The sequence below is a fragment of the Amblyomma maculatum genome, chromosome 1, assembly GCF_055883805.1.
Source record: "Amblyomma maculatum isolate TAMU_Amacu chromosome 1, ASM5588380v1, whole genome shotgun sequence".
NCBI classification, from domain to species: domain Eukaryota; kingdom Metazoa; phylum Arthropoda; class Arachnida; order Ixodida; family Ixodidae; genus Amblyomma; species Amblyomma maculatum.
The window spans coordinates 32377677-32396083 of record NC_139344.1 but is presented as its reverse complement, the minus strand read 5'-3'; the positions used below and the strand labels follow the sequence as shown (position 1 = coordinate 32396083).

Genomic DNA, 18407 nt, shown 5'->3' with positions numbered 1-18407 from the left:
ACTGCGCATGACCATGACTGCATGCCCGAGCTCACTCCTTGGTTGTGCAGTGGGGCAGATCGTGACGTGTTTCCGAGTTACTAGGATAGCGTTCAGCGTCGTTGCTAGCGCTGCTAGCGCTGAGCGTCACTGTTAGCGAGCATCACATCCGCTTTATTCCTCTAATCCTCGCTTTTGTTTTTCCGATGGTGATATGAGCTTCGCACATGTAAACGCCAGCGACGGGCCTGTATCCAAGCTTAGTGGTCAGGCTAGTCTTTCTTCATGAAATCAATGATATTATACTCCGTTTCGCAAGCTGATTGTAACATCATGCGAAATGTAAAGGAGACACGGGCCGGTCCGAGCGGCGTGCACTACATGATTGAGTTCCTACAACATTCTTACACCACGGTCGACAGGCACGTAAAAACACAATCAACGTCGTCTTCATCATCATCACAATTATCATTATCAGCATGAGCCGGCTTATCCCCACTGCAGGATAAGAACTTCCCAATATTCTTCCAAATTACCCAGTCCTGTGCTTGCTGCATCCACTTGACCCCGGCAAACTTCTTAACCTCATCCGCCCACCTAACTTACTGCCGCCCCTTGCTACGCTTTCCTTCCCTTGGAATCCAATTTGTTACCCCAAGCGGCCATCGGATATCCTCCTTCCGCATTACATGCCCTGTCCACGTAGGACGATCATGTAGTGCTGCAAATAGCTTGTGAAAGATGCATTGCCTGGCACCTTGTGTAGCATTTTGTTTATTTTGTTTATTGGGTAATGAATAACTGAAGCGCCATACACGTATGCGCTTGTAGCTACGTGACTGCGATTCGTCAGTAATGAAAAACAGAAACAGCAAAAATGATAAAAACCACCAACAAATAAATAAGAGTGAGCGTGAGGGCAATAAATTGGGCGATGTTCGGCTGTACAAAGAGCCCCGCCCTCTTTCGACGACTGGCAGCTGACAAACAATAGAAGTGAAATGGCTCGGGCCGGGCCGAAAGCCTGTACTCGGCCGGGCTCGGGGCAGAGTATATGTCTCGGGCGGGCCGGGCCGGCCACGCTGATGCCGAGTACACGCAACTTTTGCGAAAGAGCGAATATGACCATGGTACGATAGGTGGGTCGAATGCTAAAAATTTAGTCTTCCTGCATCCTCCCAACGCGACAGCGTCTGAGTTTTCACCCAACGTCGATCCGCTTGTCCACCACGTGCCGTCGTCGTTAGCAGAGAATTTTCATTATCGGTTTCGAGATTCGCCGTCATGCTATCCCCTCTCACGTCTCTGTTGTAGCTTGTTCCTTCGACAAAGCATTAGTGGTAGCGGGGCGTAACACATATAGTGAAAGCATCCGTCGTTCTAAAGTTGCCTCATGATGGGGCAGCCCAGACAACGCAGTTGCGGCGCAGCGCGCCTTCTATACACCGTGGAAAGGCACACGCTGAGTGAGGCTAGCTCACCGTATACTCGGCCAAAAAATAAACCCTTTGCCCAGTTACAGCCTGCGCGCTTTTAAAGAAGCAAGGAAACTGTGTACACAAAACTTGTTCTTTTTGCTAAGAACGCATTAGTCATTCAAGCCACAGTTTAGAGCGGCGGAAGAAACTTCAGCGCTGCTGGATTCATGACCCGGATTCAGGTGGCCCGGGCCGGGCCGGCCCAGGCCTCAAGTCTCAGCCTAAGGCCGGGTCGGGTTCGGGCTTAGACTTTCTGCCCGTGCACACCTCTAAAACACAATGCGATCGGCACCACTGTACACGGTATGTGCAGTGCACGTGGGCAACGGGCTGGCATGGCGTGGCTCATGCTTAGTGCAGTATTACATTGGTGATGTCGTTAATCAAAAGGGTGGAGTCTATTCACCACACACCTGACAGATGAAGGAAACTGATGGTTGACAGGACCTCATTTCATTTGTTTCGAGTTTCTCGGCAGACACCGTGTTAGTTGGTGTGCCTGTCGGCCCAGTAAAGTTTAGGGGAGCAGAAAGTTGGGCGAGTTGGTTGACATGCATAGTGAAAAGCTGACGCGTTATACATAAGGTCCAGTGTTTTCCTCACTTGTCCTTGTGTCTGCATGCAAACTTTCCAGTATCCAGAAAAGCTGCAGTTAGTCTGAGCTGATGTGAACATTTCCAGCCCGTATATACATTAAAGACGTGTCTTAGTCTTGGAAGAACACCAGGTTACCTGATTGAAAGAATCGAACGAAACAGCCACTGCCACCACATAGTTATGTCATGATGGCTGACATGTATCAGCACTGAGCCGATCACTTCATTCAGTCCATCGAAAGACAACTGAACGTCAAGAAGTGGCTTAATCTATCAAAAGTGATGCAGCTGAAGGGGAAACACGTTGAGAGTAACTGTAAGGAAAACACGTGCAATGAGTTTTCGACACGTTACCTAGTCGACATAGTCTTATTTGTTGAGCGACAGACTTTCTAATTGTCTCGAATTTTTCTCCTTAGTCTCGCCAATGAAGGTCTAGGAAAGGTTTGCCTCACTGATACGCTATTCTGCTCCAAATTGGTTTCAAGGTTTTTGCGCTGCAAGGGTATGCTAAAGGGGACAATCGTAGAAGAAAAAGAAAAAAAACTTTGTAAACAATATCTAGCGCCAACTGGCCCACCCCAACGCTCTGGGCTATAAAATTCGCCGAAGTGAATCGAGCGTGTCGCATGGTGTACTTGATAACAAGGATTGACAGCTCCAGTGGGAAAAAGCAGGAGCCTTTCCAAAAAGGCACGGCGTGTCTCCATGTTTCAATGACTAATCAACCGCAGTATCTGTTTAAACGACATGACATGAGATCTCGACCAATCACAGGGCACCACCACGGTATACGCGAATGCGTGCCTTATATGGCCATATGCCAATAATAAATTACTAATTAATGACGAACTAATTGAAATAATTCCTAACTGATTATTAAATATAAATTAGCGATGACTAATTATCAATTACTAAATAATACCAATTAATTAATGACTAATTAATGACTGAATAATGATTTAAACTTAGACGTTTCTAGACGTTGTGTAGACAATGCTTGGAAAATTCTCGAAACTCGTCACCACTTGACAGCTCAATGCACTAGCAGAATGGGAAACAGTAGTCGCTCCATTTACTCGTAGCAGCATTCATCACTACATGCGCAACAGTTGCGTAGCAGAATGCGGCACTCAGGCTTTCGCCTTTCACTACTTTAGTCGCTAAAGTCCCTCGTAATTTTTTGCTACAGATACCACCTGACCAGCTATCGCTATGACGTTGTACGGTGTCCGGCCGTGCACCAACCACGGATCGCGCGATGCTTTGCGCCACACGATAACAGTGGGACCGCGCGTGCTGGCGACCGAAAGCGTTGCCAGCTTGGAAGCGAAGACAGTGAACCGAGGGTGACAGCGGCAAGACAGCCAGCAAGTTGTTTCTCTGACGGATTCCAACCGCAGAGAGCAGGAGTCAAGAAAAATCAGCGAGGAACACTTGCACTGCGCGTATTTACCGCCACTTGAGCGCGCTGTATTTAATTAATTTGCGTTACTACATTTCTAGGTCTCAAAACGCCACCGCGACGCTTGCTTTGAGCGACGTTGCGTGCTAAGTGGAGTGCGTTGTTCATTGGCGCTTTGAATTTAGTATAACGTCGCACGTGCTTAACCTGACCTATGTCCATATTTATGAATTCCAGGGCAGAGTGCCAGTCAAATGGATGGCTTTGGAATCGCTCGAAGACCAAATTTACACAAGCAAGAGTGACGTGTAAGCAAGCTCCTCCCGTTACACTTGAAGAGCAATGAGACAACGATGTCTGGTTTCTGGTGCCCTAAAACTAGCGGTTGTCGACATTACATCATTTGTAAGGCACCCTACTGGAAGTTGTTTTAAAGTCTGATCATTTGTTTCGTTTAGAACGTGGTGCAGTAACTGCGGCACTACCTTTAGTTTTTCGCTCTACCTCCCGTTTTGCAATGCTCATGCATGCGGTGTTGGGGCGAGCAGTACAAGAAGTGCAGGGTTAATTCCAAGGAAGGAAATCGGCGTTACTTAGTAGTGCGCGCAGCGACGCTTCGCCCATTGGCATGGCGCTGCGTTGCAGTATTTATACTATATACCAATACTCACGTGATGATGACATCCTACGCAATGAGATGACGATGGCTGGCCGATTTTCGGCGCATTTTACTCCTTTTGTTTGGTTGTGTTTGCTTATGGAATAAGTGCAAAGTATCTTTACTGTGCTGTCACCTTTGCTTTTTCCTTTCAAAGAAATGCGGGCATATATACGCTAACAGTGGCAGAATTTTTATTTACCGTTTCTTTCTGAGCGCAGTCTTGTACTAAACTTAAAAAAATAACAAAGAGGGTGTGTGTGTGTGTTTGGGGGGGGGGGGGGGGGGGGGGGGGGTTCTGGGAATTATGTGTCTGCTCGGCGCCTCTCCGGTGAGACATGTGGTGCACTAAGTACGCGATGCTGCAGGATGACAATATTGTTCCAATACTAATGCTTGCCTCTTTTTTTTTTTTCAGGTGGTCATTTGGCGTTGTGCTGTGGGAAATCGTCACTTTCGGCGCTTCTCCATACCCAGGTGTGGGTCCCGAGCACTTGTTCAGGCTTTTGAAAACTGGGTACAGAATGCACCAACCTGAAGGATGCTCCGATGAAATGTGAGAAACTTTCACCTTTCTTCAAAAACCTTTGCATTTAAAGAATGGTGTCTAGATTGCTATGTGTGTCGGCCGGTGGAGGGAAGTGCGCGCCCCTTTCTTTTTTTTTTCGGACCGAGTGGTGCGCATCCGTTGAAATCCCCCTGATTCGCGCTCGTTTCCTTGAACTGAAAGATTTTCAAGTGTACGTGACTTTATTGTGCGTGAACGACCCAGTAAGCAAAAAAAAAAAAAAAAAAAAAAAACGCAGGGCGTGTATATACAGCTCTGGCAGGAACACCAAGTTCGGAATATTTATCTAATTCAGCTCAGCCTTGGTGGGTACAGTATCATTCGCCCTTAGCACAGTGTTCCTAAGCACACTTTATGTTTTTTTTGGGGGGAAACCTCCTCCTCATCATGGAGGCTTGATGTGCCATGCATTTTAACGCGATGTACGCCTGTGCCATTTATGCGAAAAACAGGGATCTCGAGAAATCAAGAATGATCGATCCATGAAATATGAACTCAATTTTTAGAAGAGTTGTTTCAAATAAAGTGGATTAGTAATTACGCAAATGAAATTATAAAGATATGCGTATTTTTCACTTCTTGAAAGGAAAACAAAAACGTGTCCATGAATTAAATCACGCCTCCCATCAATACGGCGTTTTTCCCTCGCGCTTTATTCATGTAAGGTTTTTTTTTTGTTTGTTTGTTTGTTTGGGAAGGTAGCATTAGCCATGAAAGAACTGATGGCCTGTGATAAATTAATGCATACTGGCGCGGTTTGGGAGCTGGCGTTTGATGCTGCGCTCATCCGGTCTCATTAAGCCAGCCTGAGCCACGGGAAAAAAACTATGTGAAGTCAGGTAGACACGCCTGTGCTCTCTCACTCTGACCGAGCAAATCAAGGTGTAAGCGATCGCGAAACCGTTCAAAGCACCAGACACTAAGCGAGAATATGAGCATTAGCGGTAGGTTTTGGGCCAGTTGGGGCACGTTAAACTTGAGAAAGATGAATACGAGCAGGTACACAAAGACGCACACTCAAGGCAAGAGGCATTAGATAAGGACGGCCGCTGGCATTTCCCACAGAAAGTTTCTCACATTCCTTTGTCCAAAATAGAGCACGGGCACCAATAAGAAGAAAGAAGAGCATGAGCTTTCAGCTAATGACGTTACACAACTTATCGCGCGAAAATGAGACAAATTCGTAGTTCCTTTCGATGAACTAACATCTCGTCGAAATTGCACTCGCACACCTTTTTTGTCAACCCAGTGGAGGGCAACTCACGTTTCCTTAACGCGTCGGAATACCGCAACGCAGAAGCAATGAAAATAAGCTTGTTATTCGATGTATTTAAGCCGCCTATCCATCACGTCCTTTTTACCATAAAGCACTGAGTCTGTAGCGAACGGCGCTGCGCTACAGCATGTGGACAAAGACGAAAACAACGCAGCTTTTCTCTCTCGTATTTACCTTTGCCGTTTTATGCCAGACACTGAATACATGCTTTATCTATCGCGTCCAGTGATAATTAAAAAAAAAAAAAACATAAGTAGCTCTACAAGCTGAAGTTGAGGTTTAACGAGCAGCAGACGACCCGCACCCAAGCGCCGGGCGCGTGGAACTAGGCATTATGCACTGCCGGTTGGCACGCCTACACAACTAGCGACCGTGCTGCAAAGCGTCGCTTGCAGGAAATAAATCATCTTTCAGCTGGTACCTCTGAAAGGCAATAAAAAGAATAATATCGGCTCATTATTTCGCTAATCCAGTTCCTTTTTCACAACAACATACACACATAAGCACAAGAATGCTGAATTGGGCGAGTTGGTGCGTTCGCATTTTAGGAAACGTAGCGCAAAGAAGACAAGGACAAAATGAGGGATACACACACGAGCGCTTATGTGTGTATCCCCCATTTTGTTCTTGTCTTTCTTTGCGCTACGTTTCCTAAAATGAAAATACACACATATGCCGTTTTGTATGTCTCTGTGTGTTTTACAGCAGAGCTCAACATTTACGCGGGCACATGAAACATTGGCACATTTCGAAGCACATAAAATGATGGGAATTTTTGCAAGCTTGCGCCCTTGTAGCATCAGTGCCCTGCGTTTGTTATTTATCTTCTCTCTTCTTTTCTTCCGCTCGCAAATGCAGCTATCGTATTATGCTAAGCTGTTGGCAGGCGAGGCCACAGGATCGACCTTGTTTCAAGGAGCTTAGACAACGCCTCGAAGATATACTTCAGGACTCTGCCGTAAGTTCTACCAGTTCTAGTTATTTTTTCTTTACTTTGCTCGCTGCAGTGGCGACCAGTGTCTTAACCGTTATCGCGCGAAGTATGAGAAAGCTTGGGTTCTCAGTTGCAATAATTGGTGGAATATAATTGTGGATGCGTCTAGACTTCTCAAAGTTAGATTTTAATTAAACTTTGTAATAATGTTGTTTTGACCATCATTATAATGGTCAGCTATCACGTGTTGCCTATGATGCTCATTATGCCATGCAATACAGTGTTTATTCAACATCTATTTGTTTGTTGTACAAGCAATGTAGGGTACTGCCCTTGGGGAAATACAGAGCGGGTTAATTAGTCTCCAGACGATGCCCTAACGATATACGGCGCAATAACAGCAGTTTGAGGCACAAGATACATGTATACCCCACTGCGGTGATTCAGTATAGCTTGGGCTCTCAAGTGCTGAGCCCAGCGATGCGGGATCAAATCTCAGCCGCGACTACTGCTTTATCGTGGGAACGAAAAGCACGGCGCCCGTGTACTGTGTGATGTCAGTGCACGTTAAGGCACCCCAGATGGCCTAAATTTCTGGAACCCTCCTCTAAAGCCTCTCGCATAGACGTTTCAGAACGTTAAACTGCACAAACCAAAATACATGTTAGCATCAAGCATATATAACGGGTTATAACAATCATCACCACATAAATATGCTCAAGAAGCATGGTTGCGAAGTTCACAATGCAACTCAAAACACATTCTATCGTTGACGTTTGTAGAATGTTAAAATTAGAGCATTGTAACATTCCTACTACATACTTAGGTCAGTCATCCCTGCATACATAATAATCAAATCGAATTTTCTTTCGAAAGTTCCAGCACTTCCACATTATTTCGCATTAGCTGAGCGGACAAATTATTTAATTTTCACATACTGCAGACTCAAATGGTACTAAGCGGTCATGTAGTCATTTTAAGTCAGTACGGGAGGTAAGGCCTTCAATTACCGTCCTTCTCTTTGAAGCTCCTGGTTAATATAGGTATTGCAGAAACGTGCGGACAATTTGAATAAGCGAGATCAAGTACTAATTGACAAGGTAAAAGGATCCTCAGTGATAATTCCAAGCCAAATTACTATAGCAGTTTACATCCAACTTACTATAACAGGTGCTGGACCAGCCTAATGTTAAGCAGAGTAGAGGCCTATAATTAGGATTTGTGAGCGCGAGATAGGTCGCTATTAGTAAAAATGTTTTCTCCGCATTACTTATTACATTCTTCAAACTCTTTCTGTTTGAGTCTTCCTCGGAATCAAATTTATAGTGCTGCATTGTTAAAAGGGAAGCGGGGTTCTAATTATAACAGGAATGCCATTACAATTTGTTTCCGAGCTTGATGAGGCATTACTGAAGAGGACTGCAGCCGATATAAGCCACAGAGGAAGGGACACACTTACAAGTGGCTGTGTATGCGTGTCCTGCACTGTGTGGCGTATGAGTAAAAGCTGTAGCTTTCTTTTTTTGTGGCAAAACAGCGCTGAACAACGGGGCAACAGAGCAGCCTGACAATTCAGTTTTATTTCGAAGCAACACGACTTTTCATAACACATGCACCACATCTCAAATCACATGCGTAACAGCCGTATCATTCAAGCAATCTGAAATGACAAGCAAACACTACTAACCAAAGAAGCGAATCACATTTTTAACATGTCCGATTCCTTGTCTGTTAATACAACAGATGGCGTGCTGATATAGCTGTCCCTCAGCCTCGCCATCGAAGCTGCCTCAATAATTGCTCGGACAAACCGCTCTTAGTGTTTAACAATTGTTTTCTATTTTCTGAGCTCAGGTGCACAATATTTCGAAGGACAGTCGCTGCAATGAATCCCCAGGTTTCTGGACGCTTGCTCGAAATTCGTTTTGTGTTTTAGAAGTCTTTCTAGAAATCCCGTTGTTCCGCGCTGTTTTGCCTCAAATGGATAACCAACATACCCAAGCTGCTGTCCTGTAACTTTCTTGCTGGAATATGATAGCGGCAATACAAGATAACGCTGATTGCAAAGCAAGCACTGCGTCAGTTGTAACTGAATCTATAAACATTTCTAAAGCCCACTTGTACCTGGTTGTATATCGTAAGTTTCAAAGAACAAAAATCTTACATTTCTAGTCATACCTGGAACTGAGTGGACCGCAGAATCGTTCTTACTACAACCTCAACAGCGGAGCACCATCAATGAAGCCCCTTCTTGAAGAGCACTCGGATGACAGCGATGGCAGCGAAGCTCGTGAGTATAAAATTAGTTAGTCGCCTCTTCTACATCCGTACACTGACAGGAACGTAAAAATGGCAACAAAAAACATTAATTACCGAAGGGGCAGAAGCACCAAATGTTTGTGTTGTACTTTTGTTTCGTAAATAGTGCGTAACGATTCTGCAAGCATACAACACAGTGTTAGAAGCATAAAATAGCATTGCATAATTTATTATCGTATTTTTAGAGCGCGGCAGTTTCGGTTCGTAGTTTCCAGGTTTTTACTTGACGTCAAAAAACAGAAGACAACATTCAAATTTGACGTGCACGAAAAACTGATGATGTCAACAAATATGCACGTCGTCTGCTCTGTTTGCAGTGTGACCAAAGCGCGACTCCTCCATGTTCTCACGTTGTAGTCACACTGCGGAAACAATTGGTTCTACATTACAAAGTCCTACACTAACGAGAGACAAGGAAAAATCAAATAGCCGGAGGGGTTTTCAATATAAAGGAGGGCGCGTAAATGCTCGTTCGTGTACGGGCGTTTTGAGCGCCGCTTTCACTTGTGCGAATCTGGGGACTGTGGAGAGAGAATTCACAGAAATGAAAGAGCTGTTCGAATATAGTTTTGGGTACAGTGAACCGAAATCAGCGATTCCTTACGTCGCATGACGCGTGTACAATCACTTCGAAGCGCCGGTGTTACCCAGTGCGCCGAGCAATGCTGCAAGCGGCCAGGAACAGTCGGTGCTACTTATGGAGAGCAAATTAGGCCTATCGAGGACGGTCGCTGAACACACTTCTTATCGAGCATATTTTATTATGAGATGGGCTTCCTTCCTAGTAAAGGGGTGACAAAAGACGAACCTTTATTACCGCGTTGACCCGTTCCGAAGTGGCGTACGGCGAAACCGCCTGGGCCTAGCGACGAGTATAGGGGAGGCCGTTAGCAGCGCAGTTCGTCGCCTGGCGCACCCGCGGGAAGCGCCTTTGCCGAAAGTTCCGCATTTTGTTCAAGCAGGCGACTGTTGCACGAGTATATAGCAGGCAGTCTCGATAACATTGGTCTTTTCTGGTACGAAGCCAATAAGCGCTACACTGCTGCGCCACCCGACCACTCCGGTCTCGGCTACGGCGACCGACAACAACGCCGTTCGCCGACCATCGCCTCGCCGTCGGCGGCAGCCTTCGCAAGCTTTAGTGAATGAAAATGGCCATCAAGTATAGTTTGGGCTACGGTGGCTACACTGAGCCGTCATGTCATCCGTGCGTTAGAACTGTTAGAACGCTGTCACGCTGGTAAACATACGGAGGCAAGAGAAAAGCCGAAAGGAGTCCACCAGCAACAGCAAGAATGCTTGGGCTGATGGCAACATATATAAAAAGCCAAAGCATCGTCCCTTACGTCAGAAAACATTGAAATGACGTCACAAACACCCGATAATGATTTTTTTTTTTTCGGTGAGCCTACGTCGCAGTCAATGTGCTAGCGATGGGTCCAAATATGAGAGCAAGTATTCCTTTCAAAGTTTGAAGTAGGATTAAAATATTTTCTACGCCTTCCTTGAGTTTAATACTTGACTTTGATGCTCTTCACACACAAAGGAAGCGCATGACAAGCTTTGCACAACCTAGGAATTTGCTGTCTCTACCCCTTTAATAGCAATCTTTTATTTCCTGCTACCTCTTACAAAAGGCAGAAATTTCTAAAAGCCTGAAAAGGCGTCCAGGCATTGTGCACCTCGAGTTAATATCTTTATTTTTTAATTTCTCTAATGCATCATACGAAAAAGGCAGAAAAGAGGTAGAACAGCAGCTGATGGTCAACGGTGTCAATATATCACCTTGGAACTCGTGCTTTCTGCAAGTCTCAGTTCTTGCAAATCGCACTTCCAAGCTATAACGCGTACAAACAAATCGCACTTTGAAGCATGTTGCACTTCCTGGAAGAACAGCTGAAGCTGAAGCAGGAAGTTTACACTCATTATGCGGCTGTATCTTCATCGAAACGCGTTTTAGGGCTTCCCATTTCACTCCATGTCGCACCAATTTAAGCTTCTGGCTCCAATCGTGAGGACCTGCACGTACAATATACTCACACCTGCATGGTGTTTAACGTTCCGCAACCTATCACTAGTACTTTTCGGGACATATTACGCACGTTCTAGTACTTTACCTTCTCCTGCATTATAAGCTGCCAGCGTTTAATTATCGGCGTCTTTTATTTCAGCTGAATATGGCTGCATGGAGTTCGAGCGCCGAGGTTCATTCTCCGAGCTGAGTGCGTCGGAGGCGAGCAACATACAGTTGCTGACCAAGAAGAATGGCTTTCCCGTCGACTCACCGGTCGTCTGCTGGCTAGCCCGGCCCGATGTTTTGTCGCGAGCCGAGGCAGGTATCGAACGCCCTAAGCAGCTGCTCTAGTCATCAAGTACCACGCCGTGGTGGCCCACGGATTCGCCAGGTCCAGCTAGATAACCAAAGAGCCTTCGGCCTGCACGCTACGCCAGATGCCCTCCGGCGCCTCTCCTGTTTACTGGTGCTGCAGGTCGCCGAATGGCGCTGACTTAACCACGAGGTCGCCAGCTTGCCCTGGGATCAGACAACCAACATTCTTCAATGTATTGTCCTTTTGGGCCATGCTTGTGCGCCACGATGAACGGTATTCGCAGTCTGAATGTCATATTGTGAGAGTAATGTCCCTTTTTGTCCTTTCCTCGTATGTACCACATGGCGCACAGCATGCCACTCAGAACAAGGCATATTTTTTTTTAAGGGACATGTTCGGGTGTGTGTCAGGTCGAATCGACGCTGGCGCCGTTGTACTGTGTCGACTGAGGGGGCCAAAGCCCTTTGGCTGCAAACCAAAGTTCTTTGGCTGCAAACCATAACGAGGAAGTTTTGCTGAAACCACGTCTATTTGATGGGTTTCAGCAAATGCTTCCCGAATGTCGCGAAAAACTTTTCATCCGCCTACACGTAAATCACAGAGATTGGCATCACCAAAGTCAAAAGCAGTCTCTTTTCATTCTCAGCTTCAGCAAAGGACGTGCTTTTGACCTAATAAATTCAACCAGCATTGTTTTTCAGATGTCAACACATTGATGCTAGTGCTTGGTCCCCCGCGTAATTTGCTTTTAATACGCAGTATTAAAATTCAGTATCTGTGGGTGTACGCTTTTTCGTGACAAACTTTCGTGCGGTGATATGGTGGTTATATGTCTTCACGTAGCGGTTGCACCTCACTTTATAGGTGTAACGTTTTGTACATAAACTCATGTGGAGTAGTTTGTGTGTGTTTCTGTGCACTGACAAATGAACTTTACAGGCGCGTCGGCCTATATCATAATATACTCTCTGTGTGTACCATGAATGTTTATTGATGTTTACACTAACGTGTTTTTCCGGTCAGAGGGGTACCTAAACCTTGTTAGAAGAAAGCCATGTCTTCAGGGATGTTCGCTCTTCTTAGTCAAAAACACACAAATGAGTTCCATAGACGTGTACGACTAAATAGCAAGTTACGATATTTTACTTTACTTTTGATCGATGACTCTTCGTGACACATTTTCATATTTTCTAGCCTGACGCTGAGAGACCCTGCAGACAGCTTTTACTGAACCTTGGGAATCGCAATTCACCTTTCAGTGAACGTGCCTGCGAAATTATTTTAAAGTGCTTTCTTTTTGGCGAAAGGGTATATAGCATTTCGAATTTGCTTCTTCTCTTCATACGCTCGCGCCTCCGGCCAAGCTCGAGATAATGCAGATCCGATCGCTTCTAAGTTGGCGCGATGTTTTTTAGCTTTTATTCTGTCACTCTTCTTTTCCACAGTAACGCCCTCTTTATTGTGCTCTTTTGGTGTAGGATGCTATCGTTTCATTGGCTAATGCATGGCGTCTCGTTCCTGGTGTATGTAACTTGTTCAGGACATTACGACGGTTGCAGAGCAGCTGGGACATGGGATAGATTTGAGGCCGGAAAGGACTCTGAAATTTAATAAGCACGTGCAACTGGTGAAATAGGAAGGTGGCGTGGATGTCTAGCAGTGCTGCTCAAGCCTGCATTAATAATCTAGCCGACAGGCTGAGCACAATGTAGTGCACCCAGAAGGCATGTTTATGACGCTCTAGAAGCTTTTGGTCCTCCCTGCTTGCAGATTTTTGTTGTCAAAGTGCGGTATTATTACGCAAGCAGATATTGAAAGGAACCCTTGGTGTAAATAGGCAGTGAAGGTAGAGTCCGAAAAGCTTGTTCAACGGGAATGCTTTTCTTGGCTAGTGATCCAAGACTCTAGGTGAAAATAACGCGACAATATCCTTGTTGTCCCGCCTGGAAGCATTTCGCTTGGTCTGTATTATTACCCTAGGCAGTGCCGTAATCATGAATTGAAAAGATAGCATTGTGTTAAAGTCTTTTGACGTTTATTTGCTACATACAGTACATGCCTATGCCGCGGCTAGTGATGTCTTTGATGTGCTGTTTTGCAGTGCCGTACAGTTAAGCAATTTGGAGCACCTTTTCAGCTGCCCTGCAGATGCATATAATACCCAGCAGTGTATTACATCCTGCCTATAAACCAACACCAATCTGTGATGCAGGCAAAAAGCGGTCGCGTTGCTTTTGTGGGTGTGGTTAGCAGTTGAAGACACAATACCTAAGGATGCATGTAAACAATAGCTTTCGAAGAAGTTCTCTGGTTTCAGAGCGCGCCTGTAAGGTCGTTCCTTCACAAAGAAAATGCGATCACGTCTCAGGACAGAGCAGGAAGCATCGAACGTTATTTTTGAACCTTGCAGATTTCTCGCAGAGTTGCTCGTGCTGCCGCGGGCTCTACATTGGCTCACTAAAATAAACATTTAAACCAGACAGGCTAGACAGTTGCACATAAAAATCAGTTTACAAATTACATGAGCGAACAAAAGACACCCACACACCTGAGCGGAACCCGGTGCTTATTATGGTCCTGTTCTCCGCCGGCGTCTACTATAGCACCCCTCATGTTTGTAAATACGGTGTTGGTTTATAGCAGGGCGATCGCTCTATTTTTTCCCCTCTTGCATTCGTCATTACACCTACTGTGTTATTTCCCCGCACTATGTGTATGTTTACATTAACTTCTGCATTACCTCGTTGTTTGTTTTTGTTTTCATTATTTGTGCGCATTTTTGATGATGTCGAGTTCTGTGCATTATCAGGGTTTTTTTTTTTTTCTTCCAAGTGAATATTAGTTACTATTTTTTTACACGTGCGCGTAGACCTAAGCGTAAACATAAAACGATTTTCATCTACCTTCTTGTTTAGAAACACTACGAAAGCGAAGAATTTTGCCTAGGAAGGTGCAGTTAAAGTACGAAGTCTAATTTGCAGCTCAGCTTCGGCCGCGTGTTTACAAGTTTACTCATTATTAACGCGACAGCGTTCAAGTTCCCCTTTTCCAGAAAACAAGGCGTTCGTGCTGTTGCCGTTGTTGACACCAGCGTTGTGGAGCAAAAAAATCGCGGGCATATAGCTCTGGCTAGTGACGGATAGTTGGCAGGTGACATTGCCGTACGCTGATCGGTCGCCGGGTTGTGTGACGTCATGACATCACGCGACGTGGCCGAGCTAGCAGGTGCCGCCAAGTATGGCTTCCACCGGGACCCCTGTGTCCAGAGTCAGACACCTAAGCCAAGTAGGCACGTTCTTGTGACTTGGTTAAAGCGGAATATATATTTATGTCGTGCGGTCTTTCATGTAACGGGGCCTTTTAAGACTCTATGGCATGCGGGGTATGATACAGACACATAGTAAATGATCCCAGGTTAGACGAGTATAGCGAAGTGCATGCACACCAACCGAGATCCACAAACAGCTGCCGAACAGGAGCTATAGAACCGTCACGTCATACGCTTAAAGGAGAGGTACCCAATTATAATTCTGCGATATTGCATTTACTACTGCCACTACTACTGCTTCTACTACTACTAATACTACTACTACAGCTACTTTCAGCGTTGTTTTCGACAACGCTTTGTTTGGCCCGACGCACCGAACAATGCCTTTTTAAAGAGAGCAGCTATTTTGGACTGCTGGCAACAGAACCATAAATATTGCCTTTTAAAAAAACTTTCGCTTCATATTGTGGCATGTAAATAAATCTTAGCTGCCTAATTCGTCCAGCAGAATTTGATGGTGAAACATTTTGGTTGGTTCACCGTATCGGAAATAGAAGTCTTTATAACCACAGAAAGAAAACACCGGCACGGCAGTACGATAGCAGCGCTATTCAAGGAGGAACGTTCCGTTACTTTTCTACTTACCCCTTTGCAACATGATACATCTATCTCATCATTTCTTTTTCCTTTAACAGGGACATTAACGCCCTAATTTAAATCTGGACGCACCACTGAGCATTTTGTATAGCCTAGGGAATGTGCTTTGCAGTTAAAGTCTCTATTGGCGAAGAAACGCTTTTAGGGAATAGGCCGCATTATTTAAGTGATCTAATGATACCAGCGAATCTGAAAATCCTTTTGTATGGGCGCAGTCTGAAGCGCCTTTCGCGAACGCTGATTTCATCCTGTACTAAATGCAAATACGTGACCCTCGTTTATTATTTACGCACGATGCATTGAAAGCTTCTGTGAGCACAAGGGCTGATCCTTTTTTCGGAATATCGTATTAGTCTCGTGCGGTCGAAAAACCCTCGCGTGAAAAAGGTGTCAGGCAAAAAAATAAACCCTGGAGTAGAACTGTAAATGATTTTCATGTTCCTAATCGTCATTTGAAAAATAGAACACGAGCAGAGAAACCTTTTGAACGGGCGTTGTTGTTTTTTTTAATACCGCTTGAAACGCCGCCTAAAAGGCACCACGCCCTTAGAGGTTAACTAAAGACCAATAGTGTACAATAAATACTTAAAAACGAGCCGATTTAGCAGTACAAGCGAAATTTGTAGTTGAACTGTTGTCATGGCGTTCGAAATCTGTGCGCCGTTATTTCACCACAGATGTAACGGTGTGAAGTGCTAGGCGCTCCACGGCGCAGCTAGGCGGAGCAACTGACTTCTAGCACTTGACCGTGTTTCAGAGTGCGCTAACCTTCGACCTATGAGGCTATCACAACAGTGTGCGCTGTACGTTGCGAGGTATACAGTGCATGCTTTCGAAGGCTGTGATGGTTTTTATTGGTACCCATGCGAACTGCGGTCAGGAGTATTACTGAGATAAATTCTCTATTTTCGACGCAAAAAAAAAAAAAAGGAGATAAAAATATAGCGAACATGATCGCAGAGATCATATGCCATCTTTAGCGCATTGCCAGAATATGGAGGTTCAACGCTCGAAATATGGTCAATCGATGGCGACGCTATGCTTCCGAATGGCGACAGCACAAACACGACAGAATTAGTGGCGTTGGCTGTTTCTCTTGTAACGCGCACCAGGATCAGTTTGCTCTTTTCAAAGAAATTGAGCAAGGCTGATTTCTTCGTTAAAACTGTCTTTCTGCACGCCTGTCATACCGCATAATTCATGATCCGCTGCGTTACCAGAAAAGCCAGTGTTGCCACTCGGAGCATTTATTTAGCTTGAGGTTCAAGGGCTTTTATGAAGGATATATTACTGGGAGGTGGAGGCGAAGGGCGCCTTTCTGTACTAAAGGCTGCACGTGCCGGCTCACTGTTTGCCATTATACCAATACCCGGCTTTTACGTCGTCTCAATTGCTTACGGTATGATAGTGACTAATTGTGTGTCTTTCGTTGTCTCGACTGCACTTGTTCAAACGCAGTCATTCGAGGTTCACATAACAGACACAGGGTGGTTATTGTCTTCGTTGTGCGTTTTCCTGCCCAGCCATCCTATTTCCGGACAATAGCACCTTACGGCTGTCAGCAGTCCTGTATTTAGCGCCCAAATAGGCGAGATAGGGACGCATGCGAGTGTTGCCTTCATCGTATCAGTCCTATGTGCATCAGCATATCCGAAGATCTCATCATGCGGTTGACGAGCATTCATAAATATACTCGAACAGCACCGGTCCGTTCAAAGAGATTATCTCGTCCACGTGTTGTGAAGTGTGTTGTAGTGTAATATTGTTTAGGCGGTAGTTACTGAATCAAAAGGCGCTGTAAACTGCTTTTATACGTGTGCACATTGGGGCTTTTGTTCTTATTCGTTCGAGAACTCGAGTGTTCGACCAGTATCAGTGCCATCGCAAACGCCTGTTCGCGGCTTGAAAAACATTCGCGCGTGCACACGCACACACGCACACACACTCTCACACACACACAAGTACGCGCGCACAAGGAAAATTGCAAATTAACCTAGAGCGTTTTAATGGGCCACATTTGGTCGACAGTATTTTCTAACCTAGACCATGTCGGGAAAAGTATTCGATAGCATTATGACGAAAAATTTTCACCCTTTGCCGCGTTCAGAACGTTGAGTCGCCCTGCTAGTTTTGCTAGCTCGGCACTATAAAAAAATAGTGCTTGAAGCGTAGTTTTTATTGAAGGTGTCCTCGATTCGTAGCCTACATTAGGCATCTGGCTTGGTGTCTCTAGGTATTTATCTTTTCGGGGCACACTGTTCGATGAATATACGCAGCAAAGCAAGATGTAAATAGCCTGTGTTACTTATGCAGTCCCCGCAGAGCCTTCGACCGAAGTTAGTGCAATCTTCGATCCCAAGTCATCGCTGTACTTCCTGCGTTCAGTGGCTGCGCGTTCAGAGTGCCACCTGTTTGCTGACCTCAACCGCTTTTTACATATTACACCGCGCACGCTCATTCCAACTCCGCATTCCACGTGCTCTTGAATATAGCTGTTGTAGACTTATATGCTTATGAAGTCTGTAACGATGAGAACGAAATGTACTTCGCTGTTGTCAACTGTTGTGGTATCCTCGCCGAATGTAGCCACTTCCATAATTTTGTCTCATCCAGGTGTGGAAAGAAATACTTTCTTTTATATTTTTTGTGACACATGTTTTGAAGCAGAAATAAAGAATTTACCTGATGTTGCAACTAAGCATGTCTCCAAGTGTTTGTACAGGTGACAAAAAATGCCCATTTCTCATGCGGTTCGATAAGCATTAGTTTCTTTGCATCACTTCTGGTGACAGCTCCTGGCTATGATCAGACGCGTGTTCAGGTTAGAATCCTTACTTTGAAAATTATGGAGGTGGGGCGGTCGTTCAGATGAATTTTTCTTCCAGATCAATGCTCTGAACCACCAATTGGCCAAACTACACATGCATAAAGGCGATCTC

The 18407-nt window shown here is 45.2% G+C and overlaps 1 protein-coding gene across 1 annotated transcript in view; it reads left to right on the top strand.

Annotated features, from left to right (window-relative positions):
• The window catches only part of LOC146202091 (proto-oncogene tyrosine-protein kinase receptor Ret-like), a 265403-nt gene extending 247247 nt beyond the window's left edge, over positions 1–18156 (top strand). The window contains exons 17-21 of the mRNA XM_084587934.1: positions 3696–3766; positions 4535–4672; positions 6819–6918; positions 9067–9184; positions 11385–18156. Coding sequence (XP_084444060.1) covers positions 3696–3766; positions 4535–4672; positions 6819–6918; positions 9067–9184; positions 11385–11578 — 621 coding nt within the window. The 3' untranslated portion in view covers positions 11579–18156. The remainder of the gene's footprint in view (positions 1–3695; positions 3767–4534; positions 4673–6818; positions 6919–9066; positions 9185–11384) is intronic.
• Positions 18157–18407: the final 251 nt, after the last annotated feature.